The 24,342-nt window shown below is 42.4% G+C and overlaps 1 protein-coding gene across 2 annotated transcripts in view; it reads right to left on the minus strand.

Annotated features, from left to right (window-relative positions):
- GLP2R (glucagon like peptide 2 receptor) overlaps positions 1-24,342 on the minus strand; it is a 57,550-nt gene that overhangs the window by 14,611 nt on the left and 18,597 nt on the right. For both annotated transcript variants that reach the window (XM_012457591.2, XM_064378312.1), the window contains 6 exons: positions 16,030-16,136; positions 13,437-13,590; positions 11,267-11,426; positions 10,156-10,216; positions 9,282-9,351; positions 6,285-6,373 (listed from right to left, as the gene is read on the minus strand). In XM_012457591.2, the coding sequence (XP_012313014.1) occupies positions 6,285-6,373; positions 9,282-9,351; positions 10,156-10,216; positions 11,267-11,426; positions 13,437-13,590; positions 16,030-16,136 (641 nt within the window). The remainder of the gene's footprint in view (positions 1-6,284; positions 6,374-9,281; positions 9,352-10,155; positions 10,217-11,266; positions 11,427-13,436; positions 13,591-16,029; positions 16,137-24,342) is intronic.

Here is a 24,342-nt window from a genome sequence, read left to right on the forward strand (position 1 = left end):
CTATAACCATTTGTTTATTTAAATGGTTCCATTTATTGCAATCATTTAACTATCCAACAAATATTTATTAAGCATCTGCTTATGGCACATGAGTGAATATAGTGGGAAAGAAGGAGTCGTAGCCAAAGGCAGCAGGGCACAGGAAAAGTATCTGACTGGGCCTGGGTTCAAATCCTGGGCTTGCCAATTACTAGCACTATGACTGTGGGCAAATTATTTAACCTCTTGTCTGTCAGTTTCCTCATCTGTAAAAAGAGGATTATAAGAGTAATAGCATCTACCTGACAGGGCTGTCATAAGGATTAGACAAATAACATGGTGTAAACCCTCAGAATAAATGGTATCTGACACATGACAAATGATCAATACATGTTAGTTATTACTATTTTTAAAGAAGCTATCCCTGTCCTTCAGTGGCTTATAACTTCACTTTTTAAAAATCAATTTTACTTGAATTTGTAACATTTTTAGTTTTTGGTTGCTGATGGGGTTCAGAACATACTCCAAAATGTGGCACCTTGATATACCAAGTATTTTAAGATGAAGGAATTTGAGGAAACTGCAGAAGCAGGAAGATCTCTCTGACTTCCTGCCCTTCTCCCCTGAAACAGCTCATAAAACCTAGGAAGGATTTTCTGACCTTCTCCTGAAGCGGATCACAAGACCCTCATACAAGAGGTGGAGGAAAGAAATGTCCTTATTTCTGAAGACACAGTGACGCAAGAATCTATACAAACAGGTCTTGCTAACTTTCCCCCAGTTTAATACCATTAGATTCCCTTTGTTCAATCATACTTCCCCCATGCCTGTGCACTTTGCATCAAACTTAGCATAAAAATACACAAATTTGACTATTTCTTTGGGTCTTCCTTTCTTTATGAAGTCTCCTGCATCACATAAAACTTATGAAATAAACTTGCATGCTTTTTCTCCTGTTAATCTGTCTTTGTCTAATTTTCAGACCCAGCCAGAGATCCCAAGAGGGTTGAGGAAAAGCTTTTGTTTCCTACATTGCCTATCAGAAGGTCCTTTCAGAAAGAACTGGGGTTTAGCATCTTAAGAAATGCTTCTCCTTCATAAATGAATCAAGAGCTCTGCCCAGGTGTATCCCATGGAGAGCTAAGGCCAGTTATCGCTAAGGGAAGAGAGCTGCCTCTGAGCTGGGAACCACAAAGAATAGAGAACTCCAGCTGAGCTGAGGGTCTGCTGAACTCTGTCCCCATTCCTAGGGCATTGTTACCAAAGTTCCTCCTTCACATTTGGCTCAGTTCTCTCTCTCCAAGGCAAACAGATGGACCATTTTTTACTTCTTTTGCTTGATGGTGGAAGTCCAGGGACAAGGGCTAAGACTGCAGAAGGTTCTCCGGCTCCTAGCAACTTGCCTCTTTGGGAGGGCCTAAATGTGTTTAATTTAAACTTTCCTAAAATATAATCCTGGAGGGAGGCCAGATCAGGGTTACATTCTGAAAGTTCTCAAAAATCTTCCAGAGTTGGAGGCAGCCTGTACCTGTAAGGGTTTGGATGAAATGCGCTGGGCCCTATCACCCCCTCCTACTTATCCCATCAGAGATCTTTAAGGGAAAACAAACACGGAAGGGAACGAGGAAGAGGAACAGCTTTCCAACACGGAAGAGGGCGGTGTGAGCGCAGGAGCTGAGGGGTGCCAATGCCCCACTGGGCTTATAGTAAAGAGCCGTCTCTCAGAATTTGGAAATGAGAGAATTAGCACTGCCTTCTGAGAGCACAATGGGCAAAGGAGTTCATAGATGCTGCAGCATTCGCCAGCCCAGGGAGCAAAATAAGGTGACTTAGGTGTGTCCTGACAAATAGGTCCTTGCCTTTTGTGAATGAATAAGCATTAGCTAATCAACTGTATTGCACTCTACACAAAGAACAAGTAAGTAACAGAAAAGCGGCCAACCAAAATGGCGGGGAAAGCACAGAGGGATGACGTTTGCAATAACTATCCCACCCTAGTCTGAGGAGGGCACATCGGATCCGGGGAACGAGCCTCCTTCCCAACAGGTAGGTGGTGCTGTGGGCAGGTGGTGATTTTCCAGGCCACCCTCAGGATCCTTCAACAACAAGACTCTGCTTTGATGACGCGATCACCAGCAACATTCTGGTGACTCTGGATTCCTGGATCTTCTCGTGTTGCAATTAGGAAATTTGAGGAGGTGTGTGGGCACTAGAAAGGAATGCTCTACCCCCACCCCCACCTTCCACAGACATTAAAAATGAACAATGTTCTAGTTTATATACACTGTGAACTCAGCTGGGGTCAGCCTTCCAAAGTCTCAGCCACTTAGGAATATAGATGGATTCCCTGTACCACACCAGGTGGTGGCAAAGCATTTTACCCTGGGAGGCCTTTGGGTAGACATACACCCAGGTACCTCTTTTATTTATTTGTTTATGGAGACGGAGTCTCATTCTGTCACCCAGGCTGGAGAGCAATGGCCCGATCTTGGCTCACTGCACTCTTGGCCTCCCAGGTTCAGGAAATTCTCCTACCTCAGCCTCCTGAGTAGCTGGGATTACAGTCATGTGCCACCACCTCCAGCTAATTTTGTATTTTTTCTTTTTTTTTTCTAGTGGAGACAGGGTTTCACCACGTTGACCAGGCTGGTCTCGAACTGCTGACCTCAGGCGATCCACCCACCTTGGCCTCCCAAAGTGCTGGGATTACAGGCGTGAGCCACGGTGCCTGGCCTATTATTACTATTAAAAAGGAAAAGGGTCTCACTCTGTGGCTGAAGCTGGTCTAGAACTCCTGGCCTCACGTGATCCCTTCCCCTTAGGCTCCCAAAGTCCTGGGATTATAAGCATGAGCCACTGCACCCAGTCCCAAGTTCTTCTTTAGCTTTTCCTCTGAACAGCAGGGGAGAGAAAAAAATGAATTTCCAGACAGACTGCATATGCAGGCAGGGTTACTCTTTCTAGCCACAAAGCAGTCACCCTGGACCATTGCTCAGCCATGAGGGTCTCCCCAGTATCTTGATTTACCCTTTCCCAGACCAATGACTCTCGGTGGGTGTGCACACTGCAGGGCTATGCCAGGCAATCTATCTGATATTGGAAGAAAATACTATAATAGAGGATAATAGGAGTTGTATATGTATTAATTTTTTTCTATCCTCTTAAATTTTCTATTTGTTGGTGTATCTTATAATACATATATTAGCTCATGAGACCATGCATACATATGGGGAGGGACATCATCAGAATTTCTTTACTGACAGAGATGCATGATCAAAAAAGTCTGGAAACCACTACCTTGGATAACCCTAGAGGGGACTCTGGAAAAGAGAATATTGAGGCTGCATGACATTTTGTCATGGCCCTACCAGAATATTCCAAGTGTTCTTTCACTAGAACATCTGACCCAGCAGTCCTCCACGTGGGCTGTGTGTCACAATCTCCTGGGAGACTCTGTAGCAGGGGTGTCCAACCTTTTGGCCTCCCCGGGCCACGTTGGAAGAAGAAGAGTTGTCCTGGGGCCCCACATAAAATAAACTAACACTAACAATAGCTGATGAGTGAAAAAGGTCCGTGCATAACTTTTGTGATATCTGCCACCACATATAAGCAAAAAGTCCCTGCATTCAAAGGGTTGGGCACTGCTGCTCTGTGGGGTTCTATTCGACACTTACTGAGCCAGAATACCCAGTGGTGGGGCCTGCAAGGCTGCACTTTTGACCGGCTCTCAGAGGCTGCTGATGAGCAGCTACGACGGAAAGCTGTTTAGGGGTTGCTGTGGGTCTGGGGCACCGGGAAGGTGCCAGTGGCCCAGGGTAGGCTTTAGGGGCACAAAGCAGCCAGGGTATCAGCTCTGAGTCCCTTGGGAGTCAACTCATCATTTCCGCCTCCTGGAAACACTAGCCTCTGGCCAGTTTCTGGGACACCCTGGTTTTCCTGGCACCTGTTTATGGAGAGGACTCTCTTCCCTGAGTCCACCCTTGCACTAGAGCCAGCCTTGAAGCTCCACTCTCAAAGAGTGGTGAGAGAGGCCAGGCCTTGGGAAGAAGGCCAAAGAGACAGCTCGGCCACTTGGAGCCTCGACTGGAGGCGCCAAGTGAGACAGCGTGGCTCCCTGGGGCCCAGGCCAGGCCAGCTCCCCAGGGGTATGGGTTTCTTGCAACATGTTTGGACCAACGCTTCAACTAGCAACTATCGTATATGTCTGCCCATTATTGAACCGGGTATGTTTACCCTTCTAGACCTCCTGGAAGCAGGGTAGAGCAGGCCACCCATATTCATAAGCACATCTCAGCCTCCTTGAATCCTCATCACAAGGAGGAGATGAGTCTGCCATGACACTCCCATTTTACACACCAGAAAGCAGGCCAAAGAGGCCAAGGCACATGCGTAAGGCCAGTAGGCAAGTCTAGGGTCGTGGCCAGCTCCTGCCCTTCCACCTCCCGCTCCATGCCAGCATCCCAGTCCTTAGCGAAGTAGAACGCATGCTCCTGGAACGCAGGGTCCACATCATGTCCACCGTGTTTGCTTGTTTTAAGACAGAGTTTTGCTCTTGTTGCCCAGGCTACAGTGCAACAGTGTGATCTTGGCTCAGCAACCTCTGCTTCCCAGATTCAAGCAATTCTCCTGCCTCAGCCTCCCAAGTAGCTGGGATTACAGGTGCATGCCATTACACCCAGCTAATTTTTGTATTGTTAGTAGAAACAGGGTTTCACCATGTTGGCCAGGCTGGTCTTGAACTCCTGACCTCGGGTGATCCGCCCACCTCGGCCTCCCAAAGTGCTGGGATTATAGGCCTGACCCACTGCACCTGGCCCTATGTCCACCTTTTATTCCAAGCACAGTACCATACAAATCGTAGGCATCTATTAAATATTTGTCAGATAAAAGGAAAAACTCCCTTCCCAGCACCTGGGTCAGGCCTTATAAAGGGGTGAGAAACAGGGGTAGGGCCATCTTCACTCATGCTCACCTTCTCTGGCCTCCTGTGTGCACTAGAATTTCCACTCTTAGAGCTACTTTGTGGGTTAAAACACTCCCATCCCAGAGCCCTGCTGAATGCACATGCCACATAGAAAGTAAAGAATAGGCTGGGTGCAGTGGCTCAAGCCTGTAAACCCAGCACTTTGGGAGGCTGAGGCAGGCAGATCATGAGGTCAGAAGTTCGAGACCAGCCTGGCCAACATAGTGAAACTCCACCTCTACTAAAAATACAAAAATTAGCCAGGCACGGTGGCAGGCACCTGTAATCCCAGCTACTCGGGAGGCTGAGGCAGGAGAATCAATTGAACTCAGAAGGCGGAGGTTGTAGCAAGCCGAGATTGTGCCATTGCACTCCAGCCTGGGCAACGAGTGCAGACCCCATCTCAAAAAAAAAAAAAAAAAAAAGAAAGAAAGAAAGAAAAGAAAAGAAAAGAAAGAATAATTAGGAAAAGAGGGAGGAAACGCTTTATCTCTCATTCATTCATTCATTTGTTCTTACAGCAATGCTTATCTAATAAATACCTATGATCTGACTTACTATGAATGAGGACTGCTGTCATCACAGAAAGTGGAAGGTGAGATGCAGCAAAGACAAGTCACAAATAAAGGATGCCTGTGGAAGGATGTCTTTTCTTAGACCCTAAAAGTTTGTGGTCTCATTTCTCAAGGTCTCCAAAACACTCAAATAATCTCTTCTCTTGAAATCCTTTCCCAAGGAAGGCAATTGCCAAACTTCTCTTCATACGAGACTGTCCTTTTCCCACAACCACCCATTCTTAGGATTTTTTTTTTTTTTTTGAGACAGAGTCTCACTCTGTCACCCAGGCTGGAGTTCAGTGGCACGATCATGGCTAACTGCAGCCTCGACCTCCTGGGCTCAAGCAATCCTCTCATTTTGGCCTGGGACTACAGGCATGCACCACATCCAGCTAATTTTTGAATTTTTGGTAGAGACGGGGTTTCACCATGTTGACCAGCCTGTTATTGGACTCATGGCCTCAAGTGATCCTCCTGCCCCAGCCTCCCAAAGTCCTGGGATTACAGGTCTAAGACATCACTCCTAGCCTCTTAGGGACATTTTAATAGTTTTCTGCTGGGGAATGTGGGTGCCCTTGACCACTCACCATTTTCTTCATCGTCATAGAGTTAGAAGGTCCTCTTCATTGACAAAAGCCTCACAGGATCCCATAACACCTTTCCAGAAGTGCTCTTTCTGATACCCCGGTCTTAGGAGATAAATGTCCTTCCCAAGACATTATGCAGAACAGCCAGAGGACTTACAGTAACCTTGGACCGCTGGGAGCCAACTTCAAGCCACTCACCTGTATTTATAATCTCTGAAGCACATTTGATGAGCTTTGAGCTTAGAAATGAGAAGCTTGAGAATTTTCAGGAAGATGAAGAAATTGACCTTGAAAAAGAAGCAGAGTTGGGTAAGTAAGTGAGGAACTTCCCACAGCTGTCAATTTCAAGGTCAGGCTGGGCTCAGCCATCAGTTCCATGTAAACCAGGGGCAATTTAGCAGTTAGCTGGTCAGGTAGTAAATGCTTAGCTGTGACCTCCACTGTCCCAAAGGCCATCAGAATCTCCAAAGTCCCAAGGGTCATCTGAACTGAAAGTCTGGAAAGAGTTTTAGAAAGTGAGTTAGTTTATTATCCTGCCTTAGGGAGCCCCATCATTAAAGGCATCTGAGAAAGGCAGGTGGGCATTCGCTTTATTATTATTACTAGTACTGTTACTATTATTAACTTGCACTTATTAAATACCTGGCATTCCAGGCTTTGGGCTAAGAACAGTCCAGGCATTATTTTATCTAATTTTTACAACACCCCACTGAGGTAACCACAAGTATTTTTATCCTCATAATACAATGAGAAAACAGGCACAGAAAAGTAAGTGTAATTCCCAGTTTGCACAGCTAGTCAGTGATTGAGCCTGTAATTAAGCCCAGATTTATCAGATTATAACCCTCCCTTCACTTAAACAGAATGCTACTCTACCTCTCTTCTTCAATAGAGATAGAACTCCATCTCTATTAGTGTCTAACTTGAGATCCTATTGCTGCTGTGAAATTCGTGGACAGCATATGTTCTCTACTCCCTAGAACACATTCCATGACTGTCATGGACTGGGAAAATTCAGCCCTTTATTGTTAGCCTTTAAAGAAATTTAAAAATGTGCCCGCAAATTCCTTGGCACTTCTCCCTTCAAAAGGCAGAGGCTAATCCCGCTTATTCCCCTCTTGAGGTGAGCTAGATTTAGTTACTTGCACTCCATGAAAAGAATATGGTGCAATAGAAGAGGTGCTATGTGACTTCTGAGCTAGGTCCTCAAAAGGATGGCTGGCGTCCACCCAGTGCACTCTCTCTCTCAGGTTTCTCACTCCAGAGGAGGCCAGCCACCATTTTGTGAGGATACTCAAGCAGCATATGGGGAGATCCACACAGCGTAACTAAGTTCTTGGGCCAAACACCAGCACCACCCACCAGCTACATGTGTGCCCCACCTTGGGAGCTGATCCTCCAGCCCCAGCCAAGCCTTCAGATGGCTACAGCCCTAGCTGACGTCTTGGCTGCAACCTCAGGAGAGATCACGAGCCCCCTGGAAGTGGTGAAAAGCAAGTGGTTCGGTGTGGGTAGAGCTTGGAGAATGAGAACAGGGTTTGTGAGAAGTGAGACTGGAAAGGGAGGGAATGTCAGTTTCTGCAGGATCTTTTACAGCTGTGCTAAGCAAGGAGTTTGGGTTTTCTTCTGAAAGCAGTGAAGAGTTGGTGATAGATTTTAAGCAGGCAAGTGACCCGATCAGATTTGTACTTCTGCATTTCAGGAAGGTAATTTCAGTGGCACTGTGAAGAATGGATTGGATGAGAGTAAGGCTGGAGGAGGAGAGACCAGTTGGGAAGTAGTTTCAGAGTTTCTGGGGGAGAGGCAAAAAAAAAAAAGTCCTGAAAATGATGGCTGGTTTTCATCCAGCTCTCTATCTCTCTCTCTCTCTCTCTCTCTCTCTCTCTTTCTCTCTCTCTCTCTCTCTCTCTCTCTCTCTCTCTCTCTCATTGGATGGAGAGGCAAACTCAGCAGCAGCCCTGGTGCTCCAGTGATGGAGAAGAAGGGACCAATTTGAAATGATTAAGAAATACGAGTCAAATGATCTTTGTTAGTGATTGGATGTGAGGGCATGGCTGACATTTTTTGGTAGATCTCAAATGTGTGGTGCTGCCATTCGCCAATTAAGGGATCATGTGGGGAAGGAAGAACACTGGGTGGGAGGTGGAGGGCGGATGAGGACTCCAGTAGTTCTGAACACAAAAGATGTTCCAAGGCAGTTAGATATTTATGTCTGAACCTCAGCAGAGAGGTCCCAGCCAGAGCACGAAGACACTGGAGTAAGCAAGATTGTCTAGGGAGACTGCATAGCTGGGAGAGAAAGAGGGTTAAGAGAATCGTCTTGTAATGAAGGGAAAGATGGAGAAAGTGGAGACAGTAAAGGTGATGAAGAAAGAGTAGCTAGGGAGGTGAGAATAAACCACACAGAAGGGGCATCCCGGAAGCCTCCGAAAGGATGAATTTTAAGAACTTAAGCAAAATAAGACTGCATTTCGCAGCAAGGAGCTCACTAAGAGAAGCTGATCAGGGTGGGCAGAGAACAACACACAGTGTTCGGCACCTGGTGGGCACGTGGAGATGATGGTGCTGTGTCTAGGCAGGAAGACTTTCTGCCTCCCTCTGGGATCTTGCTAACCCAGTGTTTGCTAATTTCCTGCCCCTTCCTTCTAGCTTCTTTGCAGATCCCATTCTCATTCTCTACTGTCTAAAGGAATTTTTGACTCCCTAAGGTCTCAGAGTGGCATCTATGTCTCAATCCTAACCTGCATCACAACTTGGGGTTAATATTGATTGTGTGTTTTCCTCCTCTAAAAGAGTTTGCCTGGGTCTCTTCCTCCCTCCTGCAGATGGCGTTAGGCTATAAGCCAATACCCCTGCTATCCTGGGCTCCTCCATGACTAAAGGCATAGGTATCTTCAGGGCCTGGCACACATCTCAGCCCTTCAATACAGGACCACAGAGCTGACTGCAGGTCTCTTCACATAGTTTGAAGACCCAGATTGAAGGAGGCTTACAATGTAACTCCAAATTGAGATCCTGAACCAGAACAAGAAACTTCTAACTTCTCATTCAGCAGAAAATGCTCACAGTTCAGCTTCTCTCTCTCAAGGCATCAGAGAATCTGAAGGAGAGGAGTGGGGTTGGCGGGGGGCGGGGGGCGTTTTCCTCACAGCTTCTGGACTCAGAAACAAAAAGGGTAAGTGGGATGGTCCTTACTGTTACACAGAGTAAAATAGGTCCTCGGATGATCCACCAGATTTTCTTATTCCCGTTTGTTGTCCAGCACCTAAGGTCAGAGAAGACAGTAGAAGACTTAAAAACAAGAGGAGGTGGAAAGTCAAAGTCTTGCGCCCTCTGGAAGAAGGACGCTTGCACTCAAGCCTTAATTTCCACCAATCGTTCCCCTGAAGGGTGGGAGAGGCAGACGAGAGAACAAAAATCCCTTCCTGTTAGTACTGGTACTGTTTACTTTCCTTACCATTAAATTGCCCTTCAGTGTTAAGAGCCTAGTGTGTATATCTTTCCAAAATTTTCCTCCATGTCCATACAAGTACAAATTCCTAATAACATAGTTTTTTGTGCTATTTGGAGGAAAACGGGATCGCACAATATACATTTTGGCATAGGCTTAAAATATGCCTTTAAGAATCAATACCTAAAAGTTCCCATAATAACTAACTTGTTTTTCTTGAAGCAGTCTCATAATATTCTGCAATATAGGTATGTCGTAATTTTTTCAATGATTCCCATATTGATGAGCATTCAGGGGTTTTTTTGTTCGTTTGGTTTTGCTAATTTTTTTCTCACTACGAACAATGCTGCAATAACCATTCCTGTATTTTTGTCCTTACTTACCCAGGGCTGCGGCTAACTATATAGCATCTTTGAGTTAATTTGCATGTGAAACTAAATTAATAAACTAATTGCTATAAGATCTTTGATTATTTTATCTCCCATTCCTAAGTATATTCTAGATGGCCAAAATGAGAGGGGATGGATATTTTTGTTGGTAAATGATGTGATTATTTATATTTAGGCTTGTCTGGGAATTACTGGCTCATGAAAGAGTAAAACCCGGTGAATCACCTACCCTGTGTTCTCCAGGTGTGCACGGGCGAAACCCCAGGGTACAACGAATAGCACAGGGAAGGCTAGGGAGAAAACACAGGGAAATGTAGTTAGGAGTTGGTTGGCCAAACTTGCTTGTCTCCCACCACAGCTGATGGGGCTAACCACAGGTGGTTAAAACATAAAAACCTAAACATCATGGAGTTGTGGACTGTGAGAGCTGGAGAGACCGAGGGTGGCACAGGGCCCATCCATTGTTTTACCATCCAAAAAACCAGGACCCAGAGAGGGAAAGTAACTTGATACTTGTCACAAAGCAGCTGAGAATAAATCCAAGGATATTAACCCAAATCTCCTGAATTACTGGCCCCGGGTTATTTCCTCTGAATCCTGTGACACCAAATTCTTGAAAGGGTTTGTGGAGGTAGGGGGTCCAATCTAGATACTCTTGGTCATGTTTTTTTAATCAGAAAACCTGTTCTTGAAGACCTGATATTATGGACTAAATATAGGTATCCTCCCAAAAGTTATATGTTGAAGCCCTACCCCTAATGTGATGGCATTTGGAGACAGGGTATTTGGTGGTAATTACTTAGGTTTAGCTGAGGTCACGAGGGTGGAGTCCTCATGACAGGGTTAGTGCCTTTATAAAAGGAGGCCAGATAGCTTGCTTTCTCTCTCTCCTCACCATGTGAGAATACAGGAAGAAGGCAGCTGACTGCAAGCCAGGAAGAGATCCCTCACCAGAACCCAACCATGCTGAACTTCCCAGCCTCCAGAACCAAAAGAAATCAATGTCTGTTGTTTAAACTGCATGAGTATTTTGTTTTGACATTCCAAGCAGACTAATACAGTTGGAGACAGGGTAGGAAGAATAGCATCAGATTCCACCAAATTTCTCAGTTCTCAAATGTGTCCATTGGGTCTATAGCACCTGTGCATATATGCACCTTTGTGCACATGTGCACATACACACACATACACACACACACCTCTTCAAAGCTTCCTGTCCTTGAGGACTGATATGTCCCAGAAGCAACCTCCAGTTAGCTTTCTAAGTTCAACTAAAGTCTATCAGGCTCCCATATTTTGATGGATCCCCAGAAGAGGAGACCAGAGGTCAGGTCACTCACCCCAACCCAACAGCAGGTATCTGGGCCACAGCCGTCTTTCAGGAAGCACTGTGGGCTCCAGCAACGCGTGGAGGTAGAGGCCTTCGACCAGCAGCCATAAGTAATTGGCACCCACAAAGTAGTGCAAGAGAACCTGGACTGAGCGGCAGGAGGTGGACATCTGCAGAGGACAAAACACCTGAAGGTGAGTCCAGGCTCCCCTGCATCAGACACCGAGTCTGGGGTAGAAGGCCTCCCAGGGACAACCCCTCCCTCTTTACTCTCATCTCTCCCAGACCCTTGCTGACCATCTCAGGGAGGTTGGCAATAATACCAGAATGCGAAAGAAGGAGGGCTTCATGTATGTTTTCAAAGCCAGCTTCTTCCCTATATTATAGATATTTTTAGATAAACAAAAATGTAGAAAATTCACCATCAGTAACTGCCCTAATGGAAACACTGAAGAGTATGTTCTCTAACCTCAGTTCCATTAAGCTAAAATCAATAATTTAAAAATGTTCATATAATTGGAAATTTAAAAATAGACTTCTAAGCAATCCATTGAACAAAGAAAAAAAATAAAACAAATTAGAAAGCATTTCTTAACCAAATGTAAGGGAAATACTGCATGAACTTACAGTATATGGCTAATACCAAACCTAGAATAAAACTTACAGCTTTAAGTGCATTTTTTTAAAGAGAAAAAGGCTGAATATCAATTATTTTAAGGATCATGTAAAAAAAAAGTTAGAAAAAGAATAGCTAACTAAGCCCAAAGAAAGTACATGGGAGGAAATAATAAAAGCGGAAGTTAATGAAATAGAGAACATGCAATAAAGAGAATTCAACAATGACAAAAGTTTATTCTTTGAAAAGTCCAATATAGTTGAGAAAGTTGTTGCCAAGATGATCAAAGGGTTGAAAAAAGAGCAAAGATACCAATGATCAATATCAGGAATGAAAATGAGAACACTCTTACAGATCCAATGGACTTGAAAAAGATCTGAAGAGAATATCATGAACATTAGGCCAATAAATTTGAACAGTTAGATGAAATAGACAAATTCCTAGAAAAGCTCATTTACTACAGCTGACAGAAGAAATAGAATCTGGATATAAGATTCATAACTAACCCATAGTTTAAAACTTTCCGATAAAGTAACTCTGGGTCCAAAATGCTTCATTAGCACAATCTATCAAATATTTAAGGAAGAAATAATAGTCATCTTCAATAAATTCTTCCAGAGAATAGTGAAAGAGGAAACAAGTTCTAATTTGTTTTAAGAGGTTAGCACTAGCTTGATCCCCAAACTGACAAAGGCATTACAGGTGCCTCATGAATGTCAACAAGGAAATACTAAACAAAACACAGTATTAGCAACCTAAGGACAGCAACTTAGGAGAAAGAAAATAATATATCAAAACCTAGTTGGATTTATTCCAGGAACGCAAGGTTAGTTTAATAGGTTATTGCATCATTTAGCAGGGTAAAAGAAAAATCATCTCAATAGATGCAGATTTCAATGTGGAAAAACTTTGCTGCTTTAAGGAAATAGTACAACTGTCCCTCAGTATCCTCGGGAGATTGTTCCTAGGACCCCCTGTGGATACCAAAATCCTTATATAAAATGGCGTAGTATTTTCCTATAACCTATGCACATCCTTTCACATACTTTAAAGCATCACTAGGTTGCTTGTAATACTTAAAACCATATAAATGCTATGAGAATAGCTGTTATACTGTATCGTTTAGAGAATAATGACAAGGAAAGAGTCTGTGTATGTTCAGTTCAGACACAATCATCCTTTTTATTCCAAATATCTTCTATCCCCAGTTGGTTAAATTCATGAATGCAGAACTCACGGATACAGAGGGCCAGCTATAATTGTAAAAAAAAAAAAAAAAAAAAAAAAAAAAAATGTTGATCTGGTCCAGTTCTTTTGTTTGTACATGAAGAAATTCTCACCCAAGGGCATACAGCAGCCACGGTGAACCCTTCTGCTTTTGGTCTCCTTCGCCTGGCCTGCTCTTGGCAAGTGGTGGTTTTGTTAAGTCACGTACTAGCCAGAAAGTCTTGGAAACCCTCTTATCTCCCCCTACCCCTCCCCAGTCCCACCTGCCTGCCTTCTGATTCCCAGTACTGACCCGTCAGGTGGAGAGTTCAATTTAAACAGTGGGGAAGGGGGTTACCTCTGATAGGTAGGACATCCACCCATTCTCATTGTCAGGCCTCTTGGAGTAAGAGTTGTAGAAGACGACGTCCTTCACCAGCACAGCCAGGGTTCTCAGGATGAAAGAAGCAAATAAGTTCATGTGGATGTAGTTGCGTGTGCAGTGGAGTTTTCTGTGCAAGGAGAAAACCGAACACCTTCCCTCAGGAGAGAACGGCTCTGACCAACAAGCCTATGCCTTTTATGCCTGTGTATCTATCACTAAAGACAGAGAGTCATAGTATAGGCTGTAGAGCTGGACTCCTGGATTATGTGACCTTATTTCTCTGTGCCTCATTTCCCTCATTTGTAAAATGGCAGTAATAATAGTTATCACCTACAAAACACCTCCAACATGCCAGCCATGTTCCAAATCATTTACATATGCTGCTATTTTGGGTATTCTTACTCCTTACCACCACTGGCGGAATATGCACCATTATTACCCTGATTTTGTAAATGAAATAATTAAAGCTGAATGATTGCATCATCTTTCCAAAGTCCCAGAGCAGTAAGGCATAGAGCTGAGATTCAGACACAGCAATTCTCAGGACAAAGTATAGGTGTCTCAGCCTCTTCTGCCTCTGAGAACAAGAGCACTTGCCTCCAGGGGTTGTGAGATGATTAAATCAGTTAATCTGTGCACATAAATAAGTGTCCAGAAAAATGTCAGCTCTCATCACCTCTTCCTTATGCACCTGGAGTCTCCTGCAGGCTCTCTGTGTGTGATGTGACATTGCGCATCCTTGATGTCTCCAGCGAAAAGACCTCTTTCCACCGCTGTGCTCTCTGCGCAGCACATATCCTGTTCTATTTTGCTTTAGAGCTATTATTACATTTGCAATTTCCAAAAAGGACTTGAGGCAGGTTCCTGTGTCTTGTGATTTACACATTCTTCTCTCTAACTAGATTGGGGGCTATTTGAGGGCAGCGACTGGGCCTCACTTTTCCCCAAGCCTTAGGCAAAATTGACACTTGGTTGTCCCAGGCTTAGCTGAAGTGACTTCCTACAGGGCTGGGCAGTTATTATTTTCTTCTGTCTTGGTCCTGGGACTTTGGGACAGGGCACGGAGGAAAGAGGTCACAGAAAATCAGTGGGTGCAAGTTGTAGAGGTCTCCTGTAGCTCAAGCATTGTTCTCCCGATGGGGTAGATGGTCATGACTCTAACCCAGAAGCTTCAGAACATCTCGGGATTGAGGAATCATATGAGGCCCAACCCAGGGCCGGCAGAGCCCAGGTGGGCAGGAGCTCTGGAGCTGACACTCAGGTCTCCTACACCTATGTCAAATGCTCATTCTGCCACATGATATCCACTTATGCTCCTGAGACCAGAGACGGCTTTGGAGAGCTTTCTAGCGGGTCCATAAATGTCTCACTTGGGTGATTTCTACAAACATGATTAGTAAAAGGCACTCAGGCTTTGGAATGCTGAAAGACAGTTTAGGGAGTGAAAGTGCTCAGATCCTGGACTGCCTGGTTGTGATCCTGGCTTCATCACCCACCAGCTGGTGATCTTGGGCAAGTTACTTCAGTGCTCCATATTTCAACTAACTCACTTATCAAGTGGGGGTAATAATAATGCTAACCTCCTAGGACTAGAATTAATCCTAATTTGAATTAGGATAACATTTAAATGAATTAATGTATGCAACATGCTTAGGAGTAAGCACCTAAATTTGATAGCTAATTGAAGTCTGAGGACCCTTGATTAAAATCCCAGCTCTTCCACCCACTTGTTTACCTTGGGGAAGATTCTTAATCTCTTCTGTAAAAAGAATGCCTCTGATTGAGGTGTGGTGGGAATGGGCTGTGGCAGTAATGGGTGTGATCAGGGATTTACACCGGGGCCGGGCAGACAGCAGGTGTCTAATCCAAAGGAGGTAGTGCTGTCAGGAGTCTCGGGCTCAAGTTCTAGCTGTGCAGCCAACTGGCTTTATGATCAGTGGCGACTCAATGCCTCTGACTGGGACATTGCCATCCCTTCCTTCCCCTTCATCTGCAAAATGGGATGGATGGACCTCAGCCTCTCTCAGGTCATTTCCAGCTTTGATGATTCATGACACATCCAGGCCAGTCTTCCACTGCCTTCTAGAGGTAGCCAATGAGCAAATTTCACAATACCATAGTTCCCCATTATCCACACTCTTGCTTTCTACTGTTTAGTTACCTGTGGTCGATCATGGTCAGCTGCGCCTCAAAAATATTAAATGAAAAACTTCCAGAAATAAATAATTAAATAAATAGTTCGTGAGTTTTAAATGATGTGCTATTCTGAGTAGTGATGAAATCTAACACTGACCAGCTCCATCCATTGACCATCACAAAAAGAATGCTGAACATAGTGTAATAAGATATTTTGAGAGGAAGAGAGGCCACATTCACATAACTCTTATTGTAGTATAGTGTTATAACTGTTCTATTTTAATATTGGCTGTTGTTGTTAATCTCTCCCTGTGCCTAATTTATTAAACTTTATCATAGGTATGCATGTCTAGGAAAAATCAAGGGGATAGAACGAAACATAGGGTTGGTTCTATCTGCCTGAACATATGTCTGCAGAAGTTCTACTCACCGAAGAAACAAGAGGAGGGTGAGAGCCAGGAAGAGGGAGATGAGAGAGAAGGAGTATCCCACGGTGTACATCAGCTGCAAGGTTGACAGCAAGGCATAATGATCCACCTGAACACAGAGGAAGAGCAGACATGACCACCAAGCCACGGGGCTATGGCCACAACCCCCAGCTCCATGCCCAGGGCCACCAAGGGTCTAGGCATGGACTCCCAACATGTTTTTAAACTTTTCCTTCCCGATCCTTGTTGACACCCTAATAGGGCAGTTTAGACTGCTCTCTGGTACATCTCAGAGGCCAAGGGAACTTAACAAGTGAAGAACCCACAGTGGGTCTCACCCCTGTGACTGGGCCCATAGCCCAGCACTGATACACCAAGAACTACAACAGCATAAAGGAATTGTGTTCAGAACAAGATGGTGCCTTGGGAATGAGGACAGGCTCTTTGCCCTTGGGAGCACTGTCCCTAGAGTCTATGGATCTTCCCTTCTGGAGGACAGGACCAGATTTCTGCCTGAATGTTTCCTTTCCAAAGTAAGTCTTCATAGATGACCTCTTGGAATAAGACTCAATGAAACATTGCAATATTTTCTCTGAGTCCCAGGTAGCCTGATTGCGAACAGAGGACAATTTACTGGAAATTCTGTGTAATTAAATGTGCTTTTTGCTCTTTGTTCATGAGAGATTTTGTTCTGTAGTTTTATTTTCTTGGAATGTGTTTGCCTGGTCTTGGCATCTGTTTAACAATGGCCTCATAGCTGAGTTGGGAAGTATTTCCTCCTTTTCAATTTTCTATAGAGTTTGTGTAGAATCGGTATTATTTTATCTTTACGTATTTGGTGGAATTCGCCATTGGAGTTAAATAGGTCTGAAGTTTTCTCTGTGAGAAGGCTTTAACTACAAGGCAATTTTAACAGTAGATATAGGGCTATTCTGGTTATCTATTCCTTCTTTAGTGAGCTTTTTGCAGTTTTTTTGTTTAAAAAAATTGTCCATTGGCTCCAACATGTAGAAATTATTGGCAGAAAGGCATTCATAAAAATATCTTATTATTCTTTTAATGCCTATAAAGTATCAGTAGTGATGTCCCATCTCAATTCTTGATATACTTCATGACCTCTCTCTCACTTTCTCTCTCTCTCATCTTTAATTCTTTCCCTTTTTAAAGTTCATCTTTCTAGAGGCTTACCAAATGTATTGATCTTCTTAAATAACCAAATTTGGCTGATGTGATTCCATCCTGCATGGCTGTTCCCTGGAGCAGTGGTTATTCACCTCTGTCCACCTTCTTTCCCACCTAAGTACGTGCCACCACCCCAGGGAGGACTCAGTGGACATGGACACGAGCCCCCTGAGGCCCCACAACTATCTCTTCAGTTGTGAATTAAAGGCTGACAAAGATGAGCCTTTTAAGGTGGATAATGATGAAAAGGAACATCGCTTATCTTTAAGAACGGTCAGATTAGGGGCTGGTGCAAAGGATGACTGCACATTGTTGAAGTGGAGACAATGAATTATGAAGGCAGTTCAATTAAAGTAACACTGGCAACTTTGAAAATGTCTGTACAGCCAGTGGTTTCCCTTGGGGTCTTTGAAATAACACCACCCATGGTCTTACAGTTGAAGAGTGGTTCAGGGCCAATGCATATTAATGGGCAGCACTTAGTAGCTGTGGAGGAAGATGCAGAGTCAGAAGATGAAGAGGAGGAGAATGTGAAACTCTTAACTATGTCTGGAAAGCAATCTGCCCCTAGGGGTGGTAGCAAGGTTGCACAGAAAAAAATTAAAACTTGCTGCTGATGAAGAAGATGAAGGTGATGATGTTGAAGAAGACAATGATGATGATTTTGATGATGAGAAAACTGGAGAAAAAGCACCAGTGAAGAAATCTATGAGACACACCAGCCAAAAATGCACAAAAATCAAACCAGAATGGAAAAGACTCAAAACAATCAACACAAAATAACCAAGTTTGGGTTTTATCTATTTTCCTATTATCTTTCTGTTTTCCATTTAATTAAATTCTATTCTTACCTTTCTAATTCTTTTCTGCTTACTTTGAGTTTAATTTGCTGGGGTTTTTTTTTTTCCTAGTTTCTTAAGGTGGAATTTAGGCCACTGATTGGATATTTTTCCAATTTTCTAATATAAGAATGCTATAGACTGGATGAAGAAAATGTGGCACATATACACCGTGGAATACTATGCAGCCATAAAAAGGAACGAGTTCATGTCTTTTGCAGGGACATAGATGAAGCTGGAAGCCATCATTCTCAGCAGACTAACACAGGAACAGCAAAACAAACACCACATGTTCTCACTCATAAGTGGAAGTTGAACATGAGAACACATAGACACAAGGAGGGGAACATCACAGACCAGGGTCTGTCGAGGGGTGGGAGGCAAGAAGAGGGAGAGCATTAGGACAAACACCTAATGCATGTGGGGCTTAAAACCTAGGTGATGCGTTGATAGGTGCAGCAAACCACCATGTATACCTATGTAACAAACCTGCACATTCAGCACATGTATCCCAGAACTTAAAGTCAAAAAAAAAAAAAAAAGAAAGAATGCTATACATTTCTTTCCATGACTGCTTTGGTTGCATCACAAAATTATTGATATATTGTTTGTTCATTTTTATTTAGTAAAATATTTATTAATTTCTCTTATACTTTTTTACTTGACTTACGGGTTATTTAGAAGCATGCTGTTATGTTTTAAACATTTGGGGATTTTTCCATACATCTTACTGTTATGGATTTCTAAAAATATTTACCTTCATATTTACTATTTCTAGTGCTCTTCATTCCTTTGTGTAGATAAAATGTCCACGTGGTATGTTTTTTTCTTTCTCTGTTAACATCTTTTTGCTATGGTGGTCTGGAGGCAGAACTCTCAGTGTAGCTTTTGAGCTCTTCCAGATCAATCCCAACCATGTTTCTCTCTAGAATTATTCTCTATGAACCTCATCAAGATCACTATAATCTTGTCAGTCTCCAACTGCGCTTGTTTGCCTCTTCTTGAAACTAAATCTTTCCTTCTAAGACCAGCATAAACTTATCCCTTGTAGGAAATGCCCCTCAAATGCCTTTCTGCTGATTGTCAACTCTTACTGTCAAAGTACTTGTGGTCTGTTTCACAAATAGGGGCATCAATTGTATAATTCATTAATGCTTTGCTTACATTCATCTTGTCTTTCCAGATAGACTATGAAACACCTTGAAAGTAGAGAAGTGTTTTGTGCTTCTGCATACAGAGTGGTGTAGTTTCTTTAAATTGATGATTTCTGGGTGATTTAGTGTGATTTATTTTATTGGAGATACAAGGCTAACACATTTAATTAAATAACTAATATTTGTTTCTAAATTATGATTTTTAAAATATACGTATGTGTTTTATGCTTTCTAGAAACAAATTAGGGGAAATGCTTGGATTTTTTTTTTTTTCGGTTTCTTAGTTTGGGTTTCCAAGAAGCAGAGCCTGCGACAAAAATTGGAATGCAGGCAGGTTGCATAGAAAGTGAAAAAAATCAGATAGGTGCGGTGGCTCACACTTGTAATCCCAGCACTTTGGGAGGCCGAGGTGGGCAGATCACTTGAGGTCAGGAGTTCAAGACCAGCCTGACCAACATGGCAAACCCCGTCTCTACTAAAAATACAAAAATTAGCTGGGCGTGGTGGCGGGCACCTGTAATCCCAGCTACTCCATAGGCTGAGGCAGGAGAGGCAGAGGTTGCAGTGAGCTGAGATTGCACCATTGTACTTCAGCCTAGGCGACAGAGTGAGACTCCATCTCAAAAACAAAAACAAAACAAAACAAAACAAAGTGAAAAAATGATCAGTAGGGGAAGGGAGAAGGTAGACCAAATATAGGGTATATTATCAAGGCAGCCACCATGGTGGGAATTTGGAGCTTTATCCCACTGGGGAAACTCTGGAAGCCTCAGGGTCAATTACCCTCAAGACCAAGGGAGTTGGTATAGAAATATACCAAATCTTGCCAGTCATCGATTGAAAGTTGCTTCCAAGGCACATTAATTCTGTGGCACTTATGGCCTGCATTTCAACAAAGTGGGCTTCAGGAACCAGAGAGCCAGCAAAGAAATGCATGCACTTGTGGTAAGAAGTTAAGCAGCTGTGTACTGAACTGATCAGGGCAAGGGAATATGGGCAGGACACCCAGAACCCCTGCTACAGTTGGTTTAATTGTGCTTCTTTAGAGGATTTTCTTCAACTGTCCTCTACATTAAGTTTCTAACAAAACCTGGCTATTTTCCTGGAGATTCCAAAACATCCGGTCTCCAGCTCACTCTTAGTACCAGCAGGTGACTCTTAAGTCACTTAAATACCTTTATGAAAAGCTTCCTAACCCATATATGATACCCACCCAATGAGGAAACAGGTACTCTCACACATAGCTGAAGGGAGGACAAATGTATAACCCCTATGGCAATATCTAACAAAATTATAAATGCATCTGCCTTTAATCCAGTGATCCCATTTTTAGGAATCTTCCAAAAGATATACTGCCACAAATATGAGCCAACATACACATATGAAGTGATTCACCGTGGCATTGCTGGGAATAAAAGATTGGAAATAACCTAGATGGCCATAGGACAGTGGCTGAACAAACTTTCGTGGATATACTAAATGAAATACTATGCAACTGTAAAAGAGAAAGAGAAATATTTCTAGGGCAGAAAGGCTATAAAAATTTGGGAAAACAACTGGAAAAAATGTTTAAATTAAAAAAAATTTAAATACAGATGAAACAGATGATGTGATAAAAATCACTGTTAGTTTTACTTGGTTGAAATAATGGTAATGTAATTGTGTAGAACAATGTCCTTAATCTAAGGAGGTATCTGACGAATTTAGGGATGAAATCTCATGACACCTGCAAATTAGTTTTAAATATTTCAGAGGGAGAGAAATAGAGAGAAAACAAACGTGGCAAAATGTTGTCACATTTTGAATCTAAATAGTGGGCATATTAGTATCTACTATATCATTCTTTTAATTTTTCTATATGTTTGAATATTTCAAAATAAAGTCTTGGAGAAATTATATATAATCAATGGATATATTACAAATTATATTGAAAAATAAAATGTATTATTAAAATTATATACCATATATTAAAATTATATACAGATATATCAATTGATATGTATATATTAATTAAATTATATATTTAAGGATAGAAAGCACTTTTTAAAGGACAAAGTAAGGGAAAATAACAATTTTCATTCCATTAAACACAATTCCATACTAAGTCGTCTAAACACACCTGTTAATGCTTATGCGTGCACACACACACACACACAAACACACACACATACAATCTCCTTTAAAAGTGCCACTGAACTTGCATAAGGACCCCCAGCACCTCATCAGTTGGAAGAACATAACATATTTTGTTTGCCAAAACTCTGAAGGGCAAAGATTTACTAACACTGGCCTTTTTTGGGCAAAATTTCAACCCTCTATTAGAAACACAGGTAAACATGGCCAGAAGTGTTTTTTTATTAAGTATTTGAATTCTTGGAAATATGGCCATTTGCAGAGGGGAGGAGGCAATGCCCTTGTCCTCACTTTTCCAAAGAGAGAAAGCTTTACTTCCTGTCTTCAAAAGCGCAGTTTTCAAATCTTGTTTAGTGCTCCCCATTCGCCGACTTGGGGATGGTGCCACTGTGTCTGCCCACTCGTGGTTCTCAAACTTGACTGCATATTAGAATCATCTGGGGAACTTTAGAACTAATATTGATGGCTAGGCCCCACCACAGACCAATGGACTAAAAATCTGTGAAGCCATTCATGTAGTATTTATTAAGTGCCTACTGTATGCAAAGACCACTGTGCACCCCAGTCCTAGGTCAGAGGTTTGGGGGTGATATTCAGATATGACTGACTTTGTCACTGTTCTCAAACAGTTTACAGCTCAGGAGAAAAAAATATATACACAATTTGCCTAATTCGAGGCATGCAATTAGCATGACTTTGGTGTGAAAAAAGTCGGACAAATTCTTGAGATAAACTGGATCTAATCCCACTACAGATGTCCTTCCAATCCCTTTAAGAGGTATGACATCTCACACAGTAAAACTGCATCAGGACCACAGATTCTGTTAACTCAAATCCATTAGGAAAGTTTAAAGGAGGCTAAAAATAATTCCCTGAGGATGTATAGGATCCAGGTGAAGGTTCTTCGTGCCTGATGAAAGATTAGACATGGGATCTTGCTATGTTGCCCAGGCTGGTCTCGAACTCCTGGCCTCAAGCAGCCCTCCCGCCTCGGCCTCCCAAAGCACTGGGATTACGGTTATGAGCCACTGCACCTTGATGGAAGATTAGGATAGACTTAAGGGAGCAAAAGACATGACAACGCCAACACCCACGAGGCTCTGAAGGAACAGGGCCCCAGCCAGGTGGCTCCCATTAGACCAAATAGCTAGGTTATGAAGTGTGTTGAACCTGAATTCGATCAACCTCCTCTAATGAACATGAGCTTGGGGCTCAACTTCTTGACAAAAGTGAAAAAAAACAATCACCCTGGTAGACCCAGTGGTGTGGTCATCCTGGCTTATGAGAACTGGGTGGGCAAATTTTCAGGGAGCCAGTTGTAAAACACTTTTAACATTCTTAAAAATTAAACGATTTAAATGTACAGTGAATAAATTATATTCACAATAAAAGTAATAAATACTCAAAATTCATCTCTTCCTAATTATGTTTCTACATGTCTGTGTTCAGAGGTACTAGGGTTATTTTGGCTGTTATATCTGCATAAGGGGAAACATTTCTAATGCCGTGCTACTGTGCATACTCTGTGGTCACACCGGTAGCTTGAAATTGGCCATGGCGGGGAATCGATGCCACGGAAATTGGCAAATGTTAACAAATCACAGCCTTTCTTTCTTCAGGACTGGAAGCAGGGAGCCTGTTGTTAACATTTACCAACACACCTACACCTCTGGTATTGAAAATTCGAAAAACAAATCTTGGTCTATAGGCAACCATGTCTCCTGAGATGGAAACTTCTACTTTCTTGGGCCAGTTTGTCTCCTTAATGTGAAAGTTTTTGTTTGTGTCTTAATCTTGGTGAGGTTTGATCACACCACGACATTTATTGATGTTTTGTGTTGAATTCAGTTATAGAATTTTTTCTTGTTTTTCCTCAATATTTATTATGAAAAGTTTCAAACATACAGCAAAGTTAAATAAACTTTATAAAAAACATCTGTATATTCACCACCTAGATTCTAATATTAAACTATTCTTTTCTTTTCTTTCTTTTTTTTTTTTGAGACAGTGTCTTTCCCTGTCACCCACACTGGAGTGCAGTGGCACAATCACAGCTCACTTCAGTCTCGACTTCCTGGGGCTTAAGCGATCCTCCCACCTCAGCCTCCCAAGTAGCTGAGACTACAGGTGCACGCCACTACGCCCAGTGAATTTTTATATTTTATTTTAAAGATGGATTTTTGCCATGTTTCCCAGGCTAGTCTCAAAATCCTGGGCTCCAGCAATCCTCTCACTTCGGCTTCCCAAAGTGCTGGGATTACAGGTGTGAGCCACTGTGCACAGCCTCTAAATCATTAAACTGTATGTTGTATCATCACATAACTACCCTTCTGTCTATCCCTCATGTAGAGGTTTTTTAAATTACTTGCACAATCTGTATGTAATTGATGTTATTTAGAGAATATGACATATTAGAGGATCTAATAGGTTAGTACTAAGATTCCAATATGAAATACATCAAAGAGTATTTGATTTTCAACGTTAAGTTGACACCTTGATGAAAACAGTATTGACATATTTAGGGAAATTTAAGACTCACCATATAATCTTGATGTATTTGATGAACTAGAATTATTTAAAAATAAGAAAGATTTTCTTGTTATAACAATTACTTAAGATAGTTTAAATTTCTAAAGCATATCAAAAGTAATAATGCAGCTTAAAATGTAAAATAATATTTAAATAGTTTGTGTCAACAAAAATTAAAGACATCTATGAAAGCAGATTAACTTACTAGATGTATAAATAGAATAATAAACTATAGAAAATAGAGTTGACCTTAATAACTTAACAAAAAGCTAGGTTTTTTACTTTTGAAAGTCAAATGAAATATTACACACACACACACACACACACACACACACACACACGCAGAAACCCAACCAAGTAGCCAATGCAGAAAAGCTACCATCACATACACCAAAAATCTCACAATGACAAGTAAACTATGATCACATCCCTAGGACTGGACCAGAAAGGCCCAGGGAGGGAGAGAAGGTTTTCTAGG

Source organism: Aotus nancymaae, unplaced genomic scaffold, assembly GCF_030222135.1.
Source record: "Aotus nancymaae isolate 86718 unplaced genomic scaffold, 86718_ANA_hifiasm-v0.15.2.pri h1tg000018l, whole genome shotgun sequence".
Classification (NCBI taxonomy): domain Eukaryota; kingdom Metazoa; phylum Chordata; class Mammalia; order Primates; family Aotidae; genus Aotus; species Aotus nancymaae.